Genomic DNA, 23,078 nt, shown 5'->3' on the forward strand with positions numbered 1-23,078 from the left:
AGATGGACTGGCTCACATAAACCAAACTGACCCATTTTGATAGCTCTAATTTTGTCATAATTCTTGAACAATGTTTTGACTTAGTGATGTTTAAGACAATGTCACCCTCCGTAGAGTCCGAACATAATTGTTTGTTTCCCTTTTTTGTTCCTTTGTCGTTTAGATTTCTCCGGCATAAAAAAAAAACTTAAATAGTTTGTTCCCTGGCAGAAGGTTCCTTGCCCGCACGTTACTTACACAAACATGTAATATCCAATAATTAATTATTCCTTCTCATCGAAAAGATTAGAGTCAATTGTTCAAGCAATGTATTCCTTGCAAGCAAATGTCATAAGATAATAATACCTTGCCGTATTAATTTCGCATACTTAACTCCGATTTTTATTTCCTTAGTAAAGAGGTTAATAATTTTATCTAAGTTTAGGATTTTTTTTTCTATCACGAGTATATGCACCCATTGATTCAAAGATTAATCTTACTTGAAATAAAGTAATTATTGTTGATTCAATCAGTTTTTATACAAGACAAAAATCAAATATTTTTTTTTTTACTAAAGAGATCATTTCTCACAACTTTTTTTTATAATGTATCTAACCATTATATCAATCCATTGAATTGGATTTACTTATTTTAAAAATAAAAATATAATTGTATAATTTATTTTTAAAATTATACTTAAATATATTTCTAATTTTTATAAAATAAATATTTTTTCTTGTCTCAATTAAAAAATATTTTTTATCTTTCTAAAATTTAAAATTACTAATTTAAATAATTGATAATATTTAACAATATCAATTAACTTTCACTATAAATTTATCATAATATAAATATAAAATATTAACTGATTTTTTTGTTGATAATTAATATTTACCACAAAATTTTATATTGGTCACTTTTAATAAAATCTCTTTATTTCAATCACATTTTTTTTCTCCTGTACTTGAATATGCTTAAGAAAGTTTATTTTTACCATTTTCTCTTATATACTCCCTTAGTCCTTTTTACAACACTAATATTTAAAATGTTGATAATTATTTTTTATCAGAATCAATATAAAATATCTTTTATTTTTTTACACTGACAACTAATCATATTTTTTAATAGTGTCATGTCAGTTGTTTATTTAATAAAATAAAAATAAAATAAAATAATTTAAAAAATATAATTAATTGTCCGTGTAAAATTTTTTACACTGACAGTGTATGGATAATTAACTCTTATTTAAATGATATTAAACTCATTCTCCTTTTAAAAAAAAATCGAGCTTAAATTTTTTGTGTTTAAAAAAATCGTCAAATTAAATATTTAGACAAAAATTAGTCGGTACAAAGTAGATAGATTTAATTGGTTAATGAGCGTTGGGTTTAGCTAGCATTTAAGAAAGTGATTTAATGTCCATAAATAGGTTTCATTTGAGTTACTCGTCCACTTCCTTAACATCGAATATTGTTGTCGCTGGACTTTCATTCCCCACAGCGCTGTAAAGTGAACACCATCACCCACCAGGTTCGTTCATCCCCTTTATCTCTGCAATTCTATCTTCAGCTGCAACAATTTCATCCCTTCATTTTTCTTTTTCTTTTTCTTACATTATAAATTAAAATATAAAATCAAACTTTATTATGTTTAATGGTGAAATTCAACACTGCACCCTGTGCACTTTCTTTGAAGCCATCTCCATCCCTACCCCCATCTTCTTTATATATAGTCCCAACTCCATATTCATGAAAGATAAAATTTAATCACAGTATGATTTTTCAATCAAAATTAATGTTTTATTTTAATAATATGAGTAAATGTAATTAATTTTATATTAAATATAAATATATAATATCAAAATAAAATTTCAATTTTAATCAAAGAATAACCAAAAATATATATATAATTTGTCTCATTGAATACATAGAGCTGTCCCAAGAGTGCAGGCCGACATCAATTTGCATGTATCTGTGAATTAGTCAATGCAACATTTAAGAAGGCGACGAGCAATAAATGCTTCCATGGCCATGTTATTAGAATTCAGAATTCAGTCGGCAAAGGCAGTTTATCAAGAGAATTGAGATCTCCAATTTTCCACCAATTAAATACTAAATAATATGACAACGCATCTTTAAGCTTAATTCGTTGTTTTAGTCACACGTGTGCTACCTTCTAAACTTTTCAAATTCTTATTTTTTAATTAGAGATAAAAATTTACTAGGATGAGGAGTATTTTTTTTTTATTCGTCCCTAGAGTATCCACCGCCGATAGTAGTGACTAATCTCCTCGCTACGAGGGAGACACCCTAAAAGGTGAGATAGCTGGTTCCAAGATTTAACGCGACTGCATACACAAGGCAGGATTCAAACCTCTGACCTTACTTAAGCGTAGATCAACCCTTATCGTTGAACCACACGCTTAGGGTTAGAATGAGGAATATTAACTCATAATATAAGAATCCACGAATTATATATATATATATATATATATATTGTAAATATTTATGAGTGTTCGTAGATACTTGTTAGAATATAAAATTTTAAATAAACATAAATAAATTGTTTAAAAAATATATATATTATAATAATTTTATAACATATATTTGTATTAAAAAAATATAATTATAATTAAAAAAATATCAATTTATTTATGTATAGGTTAAAATATTTACATGATTTCAAAATGCAAGTACTTACATATATGAGTATCTTACTTTTTTGTTCTCATAGTCACAGTCTCGCCTATTAATAAGCAGGTATTTATTTAAATATTAATTTTCGTCTTTTCGATTTATAACAATTAAATTTTACTTGCAGGTATTCATGAGTATGATTTTGGTCGCTAATTATTATTATATTTTGATTTTGATACTTACTTGCTTTTATTATTTAAAAGTAGGTTAATAGAATCTAAACTATTAATAAAAGACAATATATTTATTTTATGTACACATTTTAAGATTGTTCTGTGTATGTAACTTTTAAAACACTGTTCCTTTTCATCATCTTTTTAATGTGTGACATAATTATCATGTAAAAATTATTCTAAATCATGTTGGACTAAACATATAAAATTTATTCTAAAATCAATTATAGTTTTAATTACTAAAAAAGAATTGTGATTCCTTATTTTTTATTTTACGTTTCAACTTTGTTTCTAAAGTTTTTAAAAAAATATATTTTAGGCCCTTAAAATACTTTTATTACTCAAATTAGCTATTATGTTAATTTTTTTTTTATATTAATGATGTTAATTTTATAAGTTGATGTGACATTTACACACCAAGATATATGTTACTAGATTAACCAAATTTTTAAGATAAATTAGTCTGACAAATATATTTTAGGAGATTAAAGGTTAACTTTTTAAATTTAGGAGGTCAATTAAGACTAAAAATAAAAAAATAAAAAAAGGGACAAAAAAATTATATTTTAGTTAATTTTAATGACATTTCAACATAATTAAGGAGAATACAATGGAAAATCCTTGTAAAAAAAATGTAAAATCAAGCATTCACTAACTTTAAATTTGGAAAACAAATTAATATCTTACCTTTCAATTTATATTTCAAGCGGTGGCCCGAAGATTTTTCAATTGCACTTCTTTTATATGACTTGATAAAAAGTATTCACACTTGAATATATATACATTAATGTCATCTCTGATACAAATTAACCAAAACAAATTAAATTAAATTATTATAATATTTTTTACACAAATTAATTAAATAAAAAATTTAATAATTTTTTTATTCTAAAATTTTGGTGTAGGTTACTAACATACTCTAACTAAAAAATAGGTGAGAATATATTAGCAATCTCTCTCTATATATATATGAAAGTGGTATGGTTAATAAGTGTTTTCATTTAATAAACATCAAAATTAATATTTATGAATTAAGCATTTGAGACTCTTATATCTTAGGAATGATTTATTTAAACAAAAAAAAATGTGCTTGATAGTGTTTTAAACTAGATGCAGTTATAATAGCACAAACAAGATTAATCTTTAATTTATTATAAGTTGAAAATACTCATGACAGAAAAAAAATTATAAATAAAATTGTATGTTCAACAAAATAAAATGTTATAATTTATATCTTTTAATTTTTAAATGTGTTTCATAAATAAACTAAATAATAATATTTTTTAATGTATAATGCATTTTCTCTTTCTCTCTCATACACAACTGATGGAGTTGTCTTGAGAAGATGAAGGCATGACTCTTCTCTAGACTCCTCCTTGATTCCACAATCTTCTTGAAGTCTCCACGTGCAAAAGGAAGTAAGAAAAATAGAGTTAGAACTTTGTTTTGGTGAAAAAAGGAACCAGAGGCATAAATGAATGATTCTTTTATGAAGGTTTGTAAGGAGAATATTTTCTCCAAGTTTTAGAGACTTTTGAAAATGAAAATTTTGAAGTGAAATCTCAAATATCATCAAAAAGTGGTTAGCTACACGTGAGAAAGGTATATATAGGAGATGAGTGGCTTATGAGACAAGCTAGGTTAAACTATAGTGTTCAAATAAACCATGGTATGGTTACTTAAACTCTAGCTACCCAAATTTGAATTTCAAATTCAAATTTGGGTGTCACCTTGATTGGTCACACTCACCATGCATGCTCACATGAACCTAGAGCATTTGAAATGTAATTTAGAAGGCATTTCATTTGAGTTTGAAGCATGTAAATGACACCTAGGCAGAACCAATCACACATGCACCAAATTCAAATGAAATGCTAACCTAAATTACATTTTAATGCACGTAAGATTCATATTAACCCTTTTATGTCCTATACTACTTGACCCAAAATACAAGAAAAAAAACTATACAAAAATCTTAAAATAATAAGACAAAGAAAATGAGACCAATATTGGTTATATAAAGTCTTTGACCTCAAATGTCCACAATACAATGCTACAAAATACAATGAAATAGTCCTACTCTAAATACCCTATGTACACTTCTATTAAGCCAAGTCTCAAGATGTGATGATCCATGTGAAGAATAGTTTGGGCCTAGAAAACCCACTAACCTTCAAACTAGCTAGTAAATCCTTCATGTATGCTTGACTCTAGTAATTGAACCTTTGGCCTAAAGTTGTCCTTCAACAATTTTATGCAAAGTACTTAGATTCTTTATCACCAAGTCAATCTCATAGATTAATATATATATATATATATATATATATATATATATATATATATATATATAATATAATTTAATAGTATTATTTAAGTTTATCATATATTATATAGCAAATATTGTGATTAATATATTATAAGTTCAATTAATGGTTTTAATTAGATTTTTTTATTTTTTCATTAAATATGATATTTTTAATGAATTACTCTTGATATTTATAAAATTTATTAAATATTATATTTATTAAATACTCTCTAAGTTACACAATGATCGTAGTTTTAATATTTTTTTTAAAAAAATCTTAAAATAAATGATATTTAATATGTTAATCATTATTTATTTATTTATTAATAAATTATTCAACTATCAAAATCAAAATAGTATTTTTCTTAATGCATATAAAAGGCATGTGATTAGTTGATGAGCGTGGAAATGAATACTAGCGCCGTTGTGTTGACCATAGTTTTCACTTTTCAGCGCTGACATTGCACATAATTCATAATTTTTATCCAAACAACGTTCGTTATTTCATTCCTTAATTTCGACATTGCAGCAATGCCTAAGGCTAAGGTTCATGTTTCCCTCCTTCGCCTAATCCTCTCTCGTCTGGTCTTCTCAACACTGTTCATCATCCACCACTCCCTAGCTGACGTTGGCACTGCAGCCAAATATGGCCCTCCCTTTCTGCGTAAACAAATTAATCTTCGTTTCCATATGCAATTTGATTAAAACTTTGTGGAATTAATGTGTGTTGTGATGGCACGTGCAGCCACAGCGTGTTTCGGTAGAGACGCATCGCAGTTCCCCTCGAGTAACATGTTCGCTGCGGCAGGGGAAGCTATATGGGACAACGGTGCCGCGTGTGGGAGGCAGTATCAGCTGCGCTGCATCAGCGCCGTCGCTCCTGGAACTTGCACTCCTGCCCAGACGATTCAGATCAAGATTGTGGATCGAGCGCAATCAACGGTTTCCAGGCCTTCCCTAGGGGGAACTACCATGGTCCTCTCCACCACTGCCTTCCAGGCCATCGCAAATGTTTCTGCGTCCTTCGTTAACGTAGAATACCAGCAGTAAGTTTTTTAATTTCTATTTTAACCCTCTATTATTTACTTATTTACTTTCCTGATTATTTAATTCATTATGGTTATGTGTTTCGTGTTGGTTTTGTTTGGTCACCTATTGCCTGCATATCAAGGTTAGTTGTTGAAAAATCAAATGTTGAATATAAGAATATCAATGTTTATGACTTTCCACTTTTACAAAAAAAAAAGGAAAAGTAAAAGAATCTAGAATACTTCCTAGACTGGCTTCTACTTCTAAATGAAGCGTCAAAATCTGGGCTTTTTTTTAAATACAATAAAATAATAAATACTTTTGATTTTATATATTCGTGTATTTTTTTAATTTAATCTATACATTAAAATTTTTAATTTAAATTCATAGATAATCATAAAAATATTTTATATGTTTATTTAAATTTATATAATAAAATATTCATTTTTAAGAAAAAAAATTGTAAATTTTATTCATACATTAAATTTTTTAATTTAAATATTAGATAATAAAAATTTAACATACATCATAAATTATTAAATAGAGTAACTTTACAAAGAGTTACTCTCTCTAATTAATTTTATCTTTCTCTTTGTAAAACTTTTTTAATCCAATTTTTGATGAATAGATTAGTGCTTATTAGTTTTATAAAATTGCGAAGCGAACATAATCTTTCTCCACACTCACAATATTACTGTGTTTGAAAAAGATTTTTCCTCCACTTTTCGTTGTTTCGATGAAAAAAGAAAGATTTAAATACATGTTTGATTTTTCTTTTAGGGGGTAGTCGTGTGATTTTAGGTTTTCAAATTTAATTAAATAATTTTAATCATATTTTAATTGTGTAATTTTAGTTCTTTTAATTTTATAATTGTGTACTTCAGTCACTCAAGATATTAATTTTATTAGAAAAAAAATATTTTTACTTTATTTATCATTTTTAAAATTCAAGATAGCATTATTTTTTTCAAATATACTTTACTTTCTATCTAACTTTTGAATTATTTACACATCTACACCTAGTATGTATTTATTGTGGAGTAAAAATATTAAAAATATATATAATATGAAAATTTAAAATTATTTTATGAAAACAGAATTTTTACATTTATTGTTTTGTGATACTTAAAAGAAAATGGAAGTAGGCATTAGCAAACTTATTTAATTCCGGTATTTGATGAATGGAGGAGTAGTTGTTGATTTGATCAAAATGCGAAGTGAAAGTAATCTTTCTCCAATTTGTCCATTTGCAGGGTTTGAAAATGGGAAGCAGCTCTTGGATGGCATTATGCATAGGGAATGAGAAGCCAGGCAAAGTAGTTGCTCCCAAAATTAGTGTCTATAATGATTGCCTTTTGTTCTTAAGTATATGATCAAATGCCAAGTTTTTAAAAAAATAAAGTTAAGCCGGTTAAATTTAATCGACCGAATTAGATTTTACATGTACATATATACATTCATAAGGAGAAATTTACCTAAATTTATTTTATTTAGTAATTTATATTTTATATTAAATTTTAATTATTTAATTATTAAATTTATTTTTTAATGCATAAATATAATTTATAAATCTTTGTTTAAAAAATTATTTGACACTTTATTTCATTAATCTAAATTGATAATAAAAAAATTTTAATTTTAATTTTTTTTAAAAAATTTAAACTTGATTTATGTATTAAATTTTTTTAATTTAATAATTAAATTATTAAAATTTAATATAAAATATGAATTATTAAGTATAATAAATTTAAATACATTTATTCTAAGAATATAAAACATTCTCTTCATATATATATATATATATATATATATATATATATATATAAATTAATTTAACTTAAATCAAACTAACTAAAGTTATGTTGAATCAAGTCGAGTCAATAATTTATTAAAAATATGATATTAAATGTAAAAAAAAAATGGATTAATGAAAAATTTGCGGTACAAGTTTCAAGTCCAAATACAAAACATTAAATAATATTTGATAAGATGAGATGAACTAATAATTAAGAGTGAAAATGAATTCAGTTGGATTTGAACTATTTTTTATGCTTAATTAAACTTGAAAAAGATACTTAATCCAAATTTAAATATATAATTCAAAGAACAACATGTGTGTTGGATTTGAATTATTTTTATACTTAAATAAACTTAAAAAATACTTAAACCAAATTTAAAATTTTCAAAATTACACATAAAAATATTATAGACTTTTTGGCTCATACAAACATTTTATAGTTATGTTTGAAAAATCAATAACCTATCTAATATAAACCGAAATATATTTTGATTGGATTGAACTCAATTTGATTTTTAAATCAAACCAATTGAAAGATTAATGAACAAAACTGAAGTGATTGGATTAGATGATTTTATTCCTCAAAACCGATACAATCTAATCCATAAACACCCCTACCTAACGCTACTTATCCCGCATCTAACGTCAGTAAAGAAAAAAGACTCTAACTTGCGTCATGCCCGACATCATTAAGTTGCATTTGATGCAAAGATGATTTTCACATGTGGTATAATCACATTTTTACTCATTACATGTATCCTTTCAACCAATCCAACATGCAACTCATAAAAACAACATCTATACACTATAAGCTACTCCAAAATCAAGAAATCTACCACATGCAACCATCAAGAATGCAACATCATCTATTTTCTCCTCATTTCACCAAGAACAACAAAAATTAAACTAAGAAAATTTTCACCTCTCAAATCAGCAACACAACCATAAATTTAATGAATTCAAACGATAATCAATACATACAACACAACAATATTCGACCTACAAACTTTCATTGCCTCAAATCACTAAGAAAAAATAAAGAAAAAAGATGAATGGCAAAGAATGCTACTCCGAGCTCTTGTCACACCATGACCTTAACTCTTGATCTTCAACACTCAAAGCTTAAAATCTTCAATCTAAGACCACTACTTGACTACAAGGAAGGGTTAGAATGCTCCTACAGAATCAGAATGATAAAAAGAATCTCCCTGGCTTTAAAGCCTATATCTCTAACTTCTTTCTAGACTTCTTAAGGAAATAAACTTATGAAGTTCAAGTCATGAGAAAACTTTATATACCTTCCCCTAAACTTGGCCAATAATAATCTTAACCTACAATAACTCCCAAACAACATAAACTTGTGAGAATTCCTTAATTCTTAATGTTTTAAAACATTAAAACAAATCATATAAATCAGCTACTTAATAAAATTAAATAAATAGCACTATTCACAATGTTACATGTAGTGTTTTTAATTTAATTTAATAATTTATTATAAATTGAGTTAGCTTGGATTCATCGGGTAGCGATCCCCTTAACTCATTTCTCAACTCAATTATAATTGGTTAATGGACAAATTATCCAACACAACTCACTAAAACGTATTTGGATTGATTTGGATAGGTTGAATTAGTGAGTCACCTTTACTAAAGTGTCATCACACAATCCTCATAATAAAATTAATTTCATTGTTTGTGTTATTACAAATTGCATGAATCTCAAAACACTCATATTCTCTCCCATCCTATAATAAGCATTGTGAGAAGAAAAAATTTATTATAAAATAGATAATTTCATTTTTTTATTTATATTCTTTAATTTATAAAATATTAAAAATAAAAATTATACATATATATATATTTATAATTGTTAGGGATTAAGATTACATAATCTTAAATTAATATCCTTTTGTACAAAATTGTAGATATTTTTCATTTAAAATTGAATTTGAACAAAACATAACCATTACTATTCACAAAACTATTCTTTCAACTTTCATGACAATCATATTTAGATTTCAAATTGAAGAACCACTAAGTAAAAAATATATTAACAATTAATTACTTCATGCATTTAATATTATTAAATTAAAAATTAGAATAAAAAAGTACATGGATCATATTGTTTCATTTTAGTCAAAAGTCTAAATTCGAGTTATAAATATACAAATGTGTTAGTCAAAATGAGAATTTTATCATTTATAATAATTTTATTTAACTCGAATATGATTGTTTTTGATAAAAAAATTATATGTTTTTTATAAAAAAAGTATAAATTAATTTAAAAATAATATATATAAAATTGGTTAATTAATACACAAAGTTGAAGAATGTGTCTTAACTTAAGGATATTGGTTTTAGAAAAACCTAAAATATATTTAATTTGAAAAAATAATTTCTGTCCATTAACAATTATGAAAACATTTATGATGTGAAAGCAAATTATTAATCTATAATCTATAATGGTAAGAAAATAGAAAAGCAGGCGCGCGCACGGTGAAGAGAGACCATAGACGTCATGCTCAGAACAAGTTTGAAGAGAAAACGTTGAATCCCAATCCTTCTCCTCTTTCCTTCGAATCAGACTCCAAAACGATGTCGTTTGGCTCCTCCCTGTTGTCTCGTCCCCATGCCGTTCGACTCTGTTCCAACAACATCAGAACCTCTCGCTTCAGAGCCGCTGCCGAAGTCCCCGATTCCCTCTCCGCAGATTGGTACCTATTCTTCCTCCTCCCTTCGTTTTTCATACTATTCGGATTCGAATTGATTCTCGAATATTCCAATTCGCAGGTTTGAATCTCGCAAGAAAAGACCCTTTGGGCCACGATTAGATGTAACTAACTACTAACTACTGAATACCACTTCTTCTTCTTTTTATGTTAAATGAATGAATGTTTGGTATAGTTTAGTGCAGAAGATGCTGTACATTACCAGCTCGAAGCATTGAAGTATAACGACCAGCCTCGTCAAGACTATGGAATCGAGGTTATGTATAGGTTTGCTGGTTTTGATCCATTTGAAAGGTCTACTTATTTTGGGCCTTTCTTTGATTTGGGCCAGGTTAGTTTTGATCTTTTGATTATATTACTGTTACTGATGTTATATATTGTATGTGTATGTTGAATGTTGATGTTAAACGTTGCACCTCTTTGTGTGCAGTTTGAAAGGTTCAGGCGAATTTTTCACCATTCCACGTATCGGGTCTTACTAGGTCACAAGGAGAGAAAGATCATGAGCACTTTGTTTGTGGAGGAGGTACAAATTTGTTCATTTTTTTTTTCTTTTTTAGTTTTTTGTCTGGTATCTAAAACTGCATGTACGGATGATCTTGAAACAGAACAAATATAAGCAGCGGGTTTGGATTCGTGGAAGTCGACCAGAGGAAGAGGAGATTTTTCAATTTACAATGGTTCAGGTTTGATCATCTTTTCTTATATGCATCATACTCATACTTGTCAGACATTTAGGATCATAAGTATGGAGTATTTATAACTTTTAAGAGAAGAGAAAATGCAATATATTTTTCTAAAAGTTAAAATTTAGAGCTAATTCAGAGAAACTCTCATATTAAGTATTAACTCCTTCAAAATATGTTTTTTAACTTATGTATGAACTGATTTTAACTTATAGAGAAACTAATTTTGTTTTCCTTTCTTAAAAGTGTTTATGGAAAAACTTATCTAACTATGTTCATAATACGATTTTGGTTCAGTTTATTCAAAAAATAATGGCTTATTTTTGTTTTTGAACTGTGGATTTCTGCATGAGAGTTTAATTTTGGTAGTACTTTTGTTAATTCAGTGATAGATATTTGAGTTATTGATTTCATAAGTTTAGTGTATATTATTAGTTGCCTGTTGTTATTTGATTTAATTTAAAGTTAATCACCTATACACGGTCAGTGTAAAGCTTTTTTATATTGGCAACCAATTATATTTTTTAATTGTGCCATGTCACTATAAACACATTTACTTTTAACAGTGACATGACACAATTAAAAAATATAATTGGTTGCCAGTGTAGTATAGGTGATTAACTCTTTAATTTAACCCTGGTATGTATCTCATGTTTGTGTGTGACTGGCAGAGGGTTGGTGGATGCTGGGATGGTTACTGGCTGACAGAGTCTCTGCTTCATGATACAGATACATTTTCTGGTGGATTAGCATATTAAAAGTCATCTAGTGCATGAATCAGGTTCATGAGGCTCCACTGTCAAAAGCATGAAATGGTCTGCAATTACTATCCTATAAATTTGTACATGTGTAAAAAATTCAGCTGTTAATATGTGTTGAATAAGGAGATATAATTGATCTTCGCTAATTAAATGTTAACATTCTTGTTAATATGTGTTTAATCAGAGGATATAATTTATCTGCATACATTTAGTGTTTATGCTCACTTGTGCACACGACGGTGTGAATTAATCTTAATGCGCCTTGTGATTCATTTATCCTAAAGATTACAAAATGGTTCAAAATTTGTTGGCCCTTGGTTAATCAAAATCCAAAGTTGTCTCGTATTCACCTTTTGGAGCTCAAAGTTGTAGTCATTAAGATAAAATAGAATGGTTGTACATGGAATTGAAAGATTTTATAGGTAATATATGGCATTAATAAATATTACATCATGGCACACCATGTAAATTTACCACATATGTTTTTATTTAAGCTGGAATATGGTTTGCAATTGCTTGCTGAAAGATGGAAACAAGTGTGTGAGACAGATTCTCGTTGACATTGTTACAAACTCCGATGTGTATGGTGTCTTGTTCTGTTTTTACCATCGCCTCATTCTCATTGAATACGACTGAGACAGATGTGTGGTGTTAGAAGCAATTCAATAGCCACATCTTTGGTGACAACATCACGTGGCTGTTTAGTTCTGTGAAGACGGGTCAAAGATGAACCGATTAACCAACAAGAAACCAAACAACTGCCACTGACTAAAACGACACTATTCAAATATTACACTTCTCTCAAATACAACCAAAATGACACTGCTTAATTACTCTTTTTTTTCTTCTTCTTTCTTTTCAGTCTATATCACATTCCACACTTTCACACGTATTGTACACTTGTTCCACTTTCAACATATCATGTCTCACTTTCTCAAATATGACATACGTGTTGGTTTTAATGTTTTTTAAATCCAAATCAACATAAATCTAATTTCAAATTATGATAGGTTATAACCAAATTTTAATCAACATGTTAAGAAAATATTTATAAATTTAAGTTTGATTGACATGATTAATGATTGGTGACCACCTCCCTATCAATATTTAAGAAAATTGGACCAATCATCAAATTAATTAGGGTATTGAATTAGAGGTTGAATGGTTGGCTAAAATTGAATCGCATGATCTAATTTTTATTAAAAAAATATTAATATCATATATATTTTATATTTATAAATTTCAATAAAGTTTATACAAAATCTCAAAGAAATCTTCAAAATAATTAGTCTATTTAATATTTACAGAACAATTAAATTATTAACTGGTTTGAATGGCATAGATTAATATATAATTTAAAATTAAAAACATGTTATATAAATTATTCAAATTCATTGTATGACAATAAAGTATGTTGGTTTAGTAGTCATAATAAGGTGTTAAATAATTACATTTATTTATATTCAATTCCAATCTCGTTCAAATTACTTTTTATTTTTATACAAAGAAATACATGAAAAATAGAGGCCAAACTGCATGAATCACTGGTTGAATTGCATGAGTGAGTATGAATAAAACATATTTTAATATAGTATATAATTTTATTTGTTAAGAATAATAACATTAAATTGCTTGATTTAGTGGTGAGCGTATTGTTCTCAAAGTGTTTGGTTCCGTGTTTAAATCTTAGCTTTGGAATGTGTACCCTTCACACCAAATTTTAAGACAGTACCATGTGGACGAGAATTCGACTCGAGGCTTTTGATTTTGCTGTAGATACTTAAAACCTATTTGACATATTTTTTTTTTGGTGATGTGGAAAAATTAAAAGACAAAAAACAAGAAAGAAATGAAATTAGTGTAGGGAACAGAGATCCTCCCCGTATACTTGAAACACAAAATTTGGAGGACTCCTCCATGTTACATGTTGAGTCCCTAATCTAGCTCCCCAACTTGCAAGAACATTGCTACTTGATTAATCTCTCTCGGGATTCCAATAAATACAACTCGCCAATCTTTCTCCACCAAATCTTTGATATGATTGATTATATCTCTATGTTTATGAACAAGATTCCTCTCCCAAATAGCGCCTTCAATCGCAGATATCGCATCAATACAATCTGCCTCGCATACCACTTGTTTGTAACCAAGATTCCAGCAAAAAGATAATCATTCCTTTATAGCCAAAAGTTCAGCTCGTAAAGGATCACCCTCTATTTCTGAACTGGCAAAACCACCCAGCCATCTCCCTACGCTATCTCGAATAACCCCTCCAAACCCCATCCTATTCTGACCCTCCAACCAGCTATCATCAATATTAACTTTAATCCCAGGGTAATCTGGTGGGGACCAGCATGTGTTTTCCAACCATGTTTTCCTATAATTAAGCCACCAATTCAATTCAGCAAGGGAAACATGCACTTTCCTTGGTACCGAAAGCATTGACCAACGCGGACCTTGAAAAATCATATTGTTTCTATACCTCCATATCCACTAACTGGCCATGGCCAACTTGACAGTCTCAGAATGCATAATGATATCTTTGAACCATACAACGCTCTCAAACCTATTTGACATATAGTAAGAGAAATAGAATTAAGTGTAAATATAATAAATGATGTTACTTTATAGAAAGAAAAAAAAATAACGAATATTAATTGTGTTTAAAATAGTGAACATAATTTTAAAAATTGACTCAAATCGATTGAATCAAGAATCGGTGTGAAACAGCTCGTCCAAGTCTCTCTGATCAGACGTGTCACTAACTCAGAAAATCTGATATGGGCCAACTGGTTTTTTTGGTCAAACCTCTGAACCAGTAAGACTACGGTCAGACCGGTTAAGGTTCAAATTTTAAATTTTCACATCTCCAAATTTGTCAATAATCAAAGTTGCTTTGCTGTAATTTTGCAGCCCACACATCCGGTTCTTCTGGCTCATCATCCTTTAAGGCCAGTTGAGAAATAGGCTTGCGGACAGTATGGGCCTAAAAGCAATTAGGAGGGACTTGGGAATTCATTGTGGGAAGGTTGATGATATATACACCTCCATTTTTTTATACATACACCCCTTTTTTAAAAAAATATATTAAATTCTTAAATTATTCTTAATATTATTTGGAATAAAAAAATTTATTCTGAAAAGTGTTTTTCAAAAATTGATGATATATACACCTCCTTTTCAAAAAAAATAATTAAAATTTTAAAATATTCTTAATTTTTTGCTTTTTTTTTTAATTTTACATTCACAACATTTAATTTAATACTTTTTTTTACAAATCTTTCTTTCTTTTTCTTTTTTCTTTTTTCAATTTTTACATGCACCCTGTTATCTTTCTTTCACCCCATCTATTTTGGTAGCATGTAAAAATTGAAAGAGAAAAAAAAAGTGTGTAAAAAAAAAGAAAAAAGTAGAAAATTGAAAGTTAAAAGTATAAAATTAAAATATATATATAATATTTTATAATTTTTTTAAAAAATAAAGAAGGTGTACTTATAAAAAAAAATAGGAGGTGTATATATCATGAGCCTTCGGAAAAGAACTTTCCGTCAAAATAATTACAGAAAGTACTTTCCGGAATACTAAAATTACTATTCCGGAAATAACTTTCCGTCAAAATAATTATGGAAAATACTTTCCGTAACACTAAAATTACTATTGCGAAAAATTCTTTCCGGAATATTACCAGTGTGTGTATTTGTTACCATAATTCTGGAAAGAACTTTCTGCAATAGTAATTTTAGTGTTATGGAAAGTATTTTCCATAATTATTTCGATGGAAAGTTATTTCTAGAATAGTAATTTTAGTATTCGGGAAAGAACTTTTCATAATTATGAACAAATACACCTCCGAAAAAACTTTCCAGAATAATTTTTTTTTATTCTAAATAATATTAAGGATAATTTAGGAATTTAATTTTTTTTTAAAAAGGGGGTGTATGTATAAAAAAAATGGAGGTGTATATATCATCAGCCTTGTCGGAAACATCATATAGGGCCTAGGGAAAAAATTAATGTCAGATTAGGAAGGATTCGACCCGTATTTTCAATCACATATCTATTCATTTAATTTAAGGTAATTTTAAGGTAAAGGAACATGTCACTCTAAGTCTAAAAAAAGCCTTCAAATTTAAAAAAAAAATGTTATATTTAATTACCTCTATAGAAACATGTTAAGAGATTGCAAAATGCGAAACTTTGTTTTCCGCACTTGACCAACTTCTAGGAGTGTAAATACATGCGTCCAACTCAACGCTATATATTAATTGTAGCTTATGCTGGACGTGGGTGAATGTGGATCTTTGAAGCAGATCCAAATAGAGTGATAGTAGGGTGGTTATGGTGATATGAGAAAGTTGAGGTGTGTCGTGAAGATGATCTTATTATATTGAATTATTATTATATATTATCATACATTCATTCATTTTTTTTTCCTATCTTCAACCAAAAATGAAATGTAACTTGAACATTTTTCAATTTTAATTTTTGCCCCATTTGAAAAGTGAAGAATTAATTGTGCTATACATTAGATATACACGTGTAGTTATGAGATTTGCTTGGTGGGGAAGTTCTTGCTCTGAGCCCAGCTAGCTAGGGGTTGTCATTATGAAGGCAATCGTAAATGATTGAGCTAGCATTGGGACAGAAGCATGTACTACTTTACTACCATTGCTCGTATTTCCCATGTTGATTGTGTCTCCCATTCTATCTTTATATAAACTTTCCAAGTTGTCCACCATGTCCATGTACAAAGGATCATACGTACCTTATTTCTTTTCTGCTTCTCATGCCCTACCTGTCATATTATTCATTACTTATATATATGTGCTGTCTATTTTTTAATCCATATATATATATATATGTATGTATTGTCTATATAACGTTTATGATTGTATGGAATATTGTAATAAGTCAACTTGCTGAATATAGTTGGAGGGCGTTAATGTTCCTGCTCTCAACGAGAAAAACGTACGTATTACCTAGAATGTATAGTTTTATGTCTTATATTGTAAGATAAAACATTGCTTAGGAATAGGAAAATGGTATAATATTATTTATCATAAATATTTTTTGTTCGTCACCTTACCTGTGCTGTCATGTATATATAGTATATGGTTGTGATAATGAAATGTTATACTGAGTCAACAAGGAGAATATAGTTGGAGGAAGTTAATGTACCTGCCCCTAGAATTAATACGAAGAAAAATGTATTACCTAAAGAGTGGACTTTATAAAAATAATTGGCAAAAATGGAAAAGTAAAATTACAGTATTAGTATATAATTGCGTCAATTATCCTAAACGTTGGACTACTGACGCCATAACTTTTTAATCATAAAATCAAAAGTATTGTTTTACTTAATTATTGATATCTAATATTTGAAAGCTGGGTTATATATAATGGTACTGTATTTGATTCTCCTGGTTGATGCCTTCTGAAGCCTGTTTAATTTATTATGAAAATGGAACATTAAGTCATGAGAGTGATATCATATTTTTGTTTGGATCAATACAACATTAAACATTCCCAGCAAATCACTTACGCATGCATGGAATATGCTAGAGTAAAATTCCCATTTTCTGCCTTCATGTTCATGCATCAATTTCTACAAAATTATTTTAGACATTGAATTCAAGTCTTATATATATATTATGTTAAATATTTTTAAAAGAGTTTTATTATGTATTAGAAGGATGAGATATTTCATGTCTCTAATAGTTATATTTTTTTATATATGTATTTTTTTCTGTTTTATACTCAATTCATAGTACCTTATTGTATAATTGAATAGATAAAATAACATAAAATACAGATAAAAACAAAACAAAACAAAACTTTTCCGCCTGAACTGATGTTTATTTAGAAAAAAAAAATGAGAAGCAACAAGAACCAAGTTAACTTACGTGGTGAGTGATGTGAGATATGAGTTTTGTTTAATGAGAATTGAGAAGTTGAAAAGCATATTTATAACTATGAAGGAGTGGATTCTCTTCCTCCCAAGTTTGTATTATTTTGGACAAAGGGAGTTAACAGTTAATTTTATCAGAGAAAAGTCTGCACAACATCTTTCCTCGGTCGTCATTCCACGAGAATTGATAATAAATTGACTAAGACCTTTGTATTTGTCTCTAGCAAAATTAACAAGTTTTGTTGTTTGTTCTTCACCAAAATATATATTCTTCATAACTTAATTATTATAACCTTTTAGTTTTTAAACCAAACAAAAACTACTCAAACATAATTGCTTATTGGAGAAGTTTATCAAAACGAGGCCTTACACAAGTCAAATTCACAAACCAGTTTTTTTTTAGCTTTTTTTTTTATATAACTTTTGACGGACATCCTTACAAATAAAGTTGTTGGATTAACTCCTATGCTAAATACTAAATGGCAAAAGTGATAAACAAGTGAACTCAATTAAATCCGTTTTTAACTTGTTAAAAAAACATATTGAGTTAGATTGGGTCCATTTTTTCGTTGGGTTGAAATCTCAACCACTTCCAACTCATGATAGATTGTGAATTGAGTTGGATTCACCCATCAATTATTAGAAAATTATAAGCTAATTTTATTTTGTTTATCTTTTTTTTTTCTCTTTCAAATTTATGATCAAATATAATTAAAAATAAAAAATATTGCAAAACTAATAATAAATCTAGAAAATGTATTAAATAAGTCTGTCAATAACAATAAAATAAATTCAACAATGATATTAAAACAAATCTAACAATACAACAACAAATAATAATTCCATAAACAATACAATAACTATACAATAAATCACAAATAAATTTGAATAAACAAATAAATTACAAATGAAATATTGTAAGTTAATATCAATAGGTAAAAAGTAAAGGAAAAAAATATAAATCAACCCAACAAGTTAACTCAATCCATCATTTAACCGGTTGGATTAATTAACATGTTATATTTGTTAGAAAATTAAAAAAATAAAACCTAATCCAACCTGTTTTAATAGGTTATACAAGTTAACATGTTGAGTTGAACCCATTATAAGATCCCTTGTAATTTGGAAAACTTCTAATTTTTGATACTATAGTGACATAAAAATTTGAACCGAAGTCTTCTTACAAGATAGCGAGATATAACATATTTATCACTTCAATACCTTTTTTTTCTCTAAAAAACTGACCATATTAAAAATTAGGACAACAAATTAATTTTAATTTTTAAGATATAAAAGAATAGCGCAGATTTGTTAATTTTGGTTAATCCTGTTAAAGCATAGCTAGTGATCTATATTATAGTTTTGAAAGAAACAGAGTAGTCTATTTTTTGTGTTTTTTTCACTAAAATAAATTATAATTTTATCTATTATAAAAACCTCTTTTGTATAAAATTAATTTTATTATATTTGAACATTTTTTTAATAATATTATTTAAAATATAAGAGTAATTAATTTTTCTTTTATAATTTCAAAGCTGTTGTTTAGTGACCAATCATTTCAGAACCAAAGGTTTAGTTAAATTTGAAAATAAACAATGCAATAAGTAATGAATATAAAAAAGATAGTTTAAGTAAATAAGTTAGAAAAAATTAAAAAAAAAATTATATTAACTTATAAGCTAAAACCTATTTGAAGTGCCTTCCTAAAACTAATTAGAAAATACTAAAATAAACTGATCATCACATATAAATGTATTAATTTACAAGCTACTAAAACACGTTGAGTGAATCAAATTTAAACAACATATACTCAATAAAAAATAATCCTCTTTATTTAAATAATTTTTATCTTACGAGGTATATATTGTCACCTTTTAGAGGAGACTAATATTCGTTTTTAAGATACTAACATCTTTCCTTACGTACGGTTGGTTTATTGTAGGATTAATCTTCGATCGTACACTACAATAAGAGCCATTAAATTGCTAATTAAAGCTTGCTTTGCTTGATATATATTTATGCTACCCATGTCGATCGATCTCGTATTTAAATATTAATCCTTGATCATTATACTCGTGCGTTTGTTGGTGTTACTACTTTCGAATTATTCTAGTTCATCACGTACACTCTTGGAGGTAAAATCTCGTGAAGGTGATGATGATGCGAAACACATAAACATGTTTTTTAGGTGAAGCAAAGGCTAAGCCAGCACATGCATATATGATATGAATGGACAGAGATTAGTGGTGAATAATAATATTGTAGGAAATATAATAATAGTAATTATGTTATATAATAAATATAAGCGTTGACCCATGGACCAACAGATCTTTTACCGGATCCATGGGGATTTTGGTACACATGCTATCTCTTTAATCCTAGATCCACACAACTCATCTGTCGGGTTTCCGGTCACACCTTCTTATCATTTGAATCCACACCCTACAACAACATTAATTGTGCTTATACCACGTGGAAAATAATATCACGGGACACACAATTTTTCATTTTATGATAACAATAATCTCAAGTCAAACCTTTCTTTCCAACCAAATATATATGATCATGTTGAGTAATTAAGCTATATACATCATATTTCATTAGTCTATACTTTATATGAATATATATTATATATTGTTGCATATTCATATAGCATAGTGTTTTATTTTATTTTCTTATAGCGTATTCTATTATTACAAGTGAAGTAAGAAATGACGCAAATTCGCGGCTGCTGATCTCCAACAACTTTGATCGGCAATAGAAGTTGTCTTCTATCATTTATTTGGTATTTGGTATTGGTTCGGATGTCAATACTTATATAGAGTCTATTACACAAGGATTTTTTTTTTAATGTGAAAAATAGAGGACTAAGGTTAAAAAGTTTATTTAAAATTATTATCGTAATTATTATTATAGTTGTTATTATGTTCATTTTCGTTATTATTGTCATTATTATTATCAACATCATTATTTTTGTCACATTAATAGTGATTATAATAACAATAATAATGATAACGATAATAATAATGATATAAATACTGATTTATAATAATGTTAATGTTTACAATAGTAATGATGATGGTAATAATAATAATGATGGTAATGACAAAAATGATAATAATAGTGATGACGATAATGATAATTGTGATAATGATCATTGTGATAATAATAATTATGGTAATGGTGATAATAGTAGTAATGACAACCACAATAATGATAGTTATATTATGATGTGTTATGTTATTAGTTTGAATGTATTATTATATAATGGTGAAATTGACTATATTCTTATGCTTACGAATAAGATCATTTTCATATAAAAAGTCTTCTCTTTCTTTCTCTATATCATTTTGAGTCCTTAATGGATTTAGTCAAAACATATAAATTTTTTTGCAATGCTTATTTTTCAAGTTTTAAAAATTAAATATGAGATTATACTAATTTTTTTTTCAATAAATGAAAATGGATTAACTCATCAAGTTGGGATTTTGTTTTGTTTGTAATTCTAAAATTGAAATATTTGAATGGCTTATTATACTATCATTATGATTTATTTGTGTTTATCTATGATTGACGAATATATCAAGGGTTTATGTTTTTTACTTTCTATATTTTTATTTTTTGTGACTTAACACATAAAGTTAGATTTCTTAATCATTTTTTAATAAATTTCGATGAATTAATCAACCCAACCCGCAAAACATTAACAGTGGGTTGAGTTGAAATTTCTAACTTAAAAAGGCAAAACGAGTTCAACCTATTATTATTATTATTATTATTATTATTATTATTATTATTATTATTATTATTATTATTATTATTATTATTATTATTAAAGTGGTACAATGGTAATTTCATCATTCTTCTCTAAGTTTGTATGAGACTTCTTTTTCATAGTCTTTAATTTTATGGTGTATTTGGTTGAAAAATTCTAAAAATTTAAGAAATTTAAAATTTTTAGAATTTTGAATTATTTTAATTTTAATTTTCATTATTCTTTAGATCTTTTATTTGTGCAAGTCAATTTTTAAATTTTTTAATTCTTAATTTTGATAGGGCAATTTAATTTTTATCATAGATAAAATTGATTTTAAACAAATATATATATATATATATATATATATATATATATATTAAAATTTAATTTTATAAAATTAAATATTAGTTAAATTTTAAATATTTAAATAATTTTAAATATTTAATAATTAAAAAATTATTGATATAGCTTTCTTGATTGGGCCTAAATCACAACTCTAATTTAATTGTTTATATAAGACTCCAAGATATATATGATGTTATCATATTTCAATGTAAATGTCTAAACAGCTTCGATAGAAAATTAATAAGTCATCAGGGTTAATTCTACTGATATATCTATTATTTGGAATAAAAATTTAATTAAATATATTTAAGGGGATAATAAATAAGAATTAACTAAATATCAATTAAAAACTAACCATTTAAATTTGTTATAATGAATTGAATAGTGTGAGGAGGAAGTCATTCTTGGTCTGCTTCCACAGAATCTGTAATTTGCTTAAGCAGCCCTCATCTTTATAAAATAAAATATGTGAGGTCGGCAAGTAGTTGCCCTTATAACTTGGGACTTCCATTTATGAGAGGACCCATATGCAAATCTTCACTTCTTATTACCTTCTAAGGCTAATCATCCCGAATCTAGTAAACCCTATTTTTAAAACCATTTATTGTCTTATTTTTTACTCCTAAAATTAAATTACATGTAATAAAATATTTTATTGAGAGAATCTAAATTTCTGGGGTTCTGTATTCTAAGTAGATATTCCATCTATTAATTTATTACTCCCGAAATAATAGATCATGCCATGTAGAACAATTTTTTTTTTTTTTTAATTTTTGGAAATGGGGTTCAGAACATTTGCCAATCTCCAATTAACTCGGAAGGATCCATTTCTTGTAGAATACCGATTAATCTATTTTTTATTTTTACACAAGATAATTATTTTTTTCACAAAATGTTTTCTGCTTCTTTTAAA

At 27.2% G+C, this 23,078-nt stretch overlaps 2 protein-coding genes across 2 annotated transcripts; both read left to right on the forward strand.

Moving 5' to 3' along the window:
- The first annotated feature begins 1,358 nt into the window (after window positions 1-1,358).
- On the forward strand, window positions 1,359-7,697 carry LOC109790673 (EG45-like domain containing protein). The gene is made up of 4 exons (XM_020349870.3): window positions 1,359-1,509; window positions 5,683-5,817; window positions 5,899-6,199; window positions 7,436-7,697. Exons 2-4 carry the CDS (start codon window positions 5,685-5,687, stop codon window positions 7,440-7,442), a joined length of 441 nt encoding a protein of 146 aa, XP_020205459.1. The 5' UTR covers window positions 1,359-1,509; window positions 5,683-5,684; the 3' UTR covers window positions 7,443-7,697.
- A 2,744-nt stretch (window positions 7,698-10,441) lies between these two features.
- LOC109790671 (DNA-directed RNA polymerase subunit beta) lies at window positions 10,442-12,358 on the forward strand. Its single transcript, XM_020349865.3, has 6 exons — window positions 10,442-10,693; window positions 10,770-10,812; window positions 10,884-11,039; window positions 11,139-11,234; window positions 11,317-11,394; window positions 12,066-12,358. The coding sequence occupies exons 1-6, from the start codon at window positions 10,575-10,577 to the stop codon at window positions 12,150-12,152; spliced, it is 579 nt and encodes a 192-aa protein (XP_020205454.1). The 5' UTR covers window positions 10,442-10,574; the 3' UTR covers window positions 12,153-12,358.
- Window positions 12,359-23,078: the final 10,720 nt, after the last annotated feature.

This window comes from Cajanus cajan, chromosome 6 (genome assembly GCF_000230855.2).
Source record: "Cajanus cajan strain Asha chromosome 6, NIPB_CcT2T_4, whole genome shotgun sequence".
NCBI lineage: Eukaryota > Viridiplantae > Streptophyta > Magnoliopsida > Fabales > Fabaceae > Cajanus > Cajanus cajan.

Excerpts from the sequence above, each read along its gene's own strand:
- LOC109790671 (XM_020349865.3), top strand. The coding sequence starts at position 10,575 with ATGTCGTTTGGCTCCTCCCTGTTGTCTCGTCCCCATGCCGTTCGACTC. Across the intron at positions 10,813-10,883 it reads CCTTTGGGCCACGATTAGAT|TTTAGTGCAGAAGATGCTGT; the intron begins GTAACTAACTAC and ends TGTTTGGTATAG. Across the intron at positions 11,235-11,316 it reads GCACTTTGTTTGTGGAGGAG|AACAAATATAAGCAGCGGGT; the intron begins GTACAAATTTGT and ends ATCTTGAAACAG.
- LOC109790673 (XM_020349870.3), top strand. The coding sequence starts at position 5,685 with ATGCCTAAGGCTAAGGTTCATGTTTCCCTCCTTCGCCTAATCCTCTCT. Across the intron at positions 5,818-5,898 it reads ATATGGCCCTCCCTTTCTGC|CCACAGCGTGTTTCGGTAGA; the intron begins GTAAACAAATTA and ends TGGCACGTGCAG.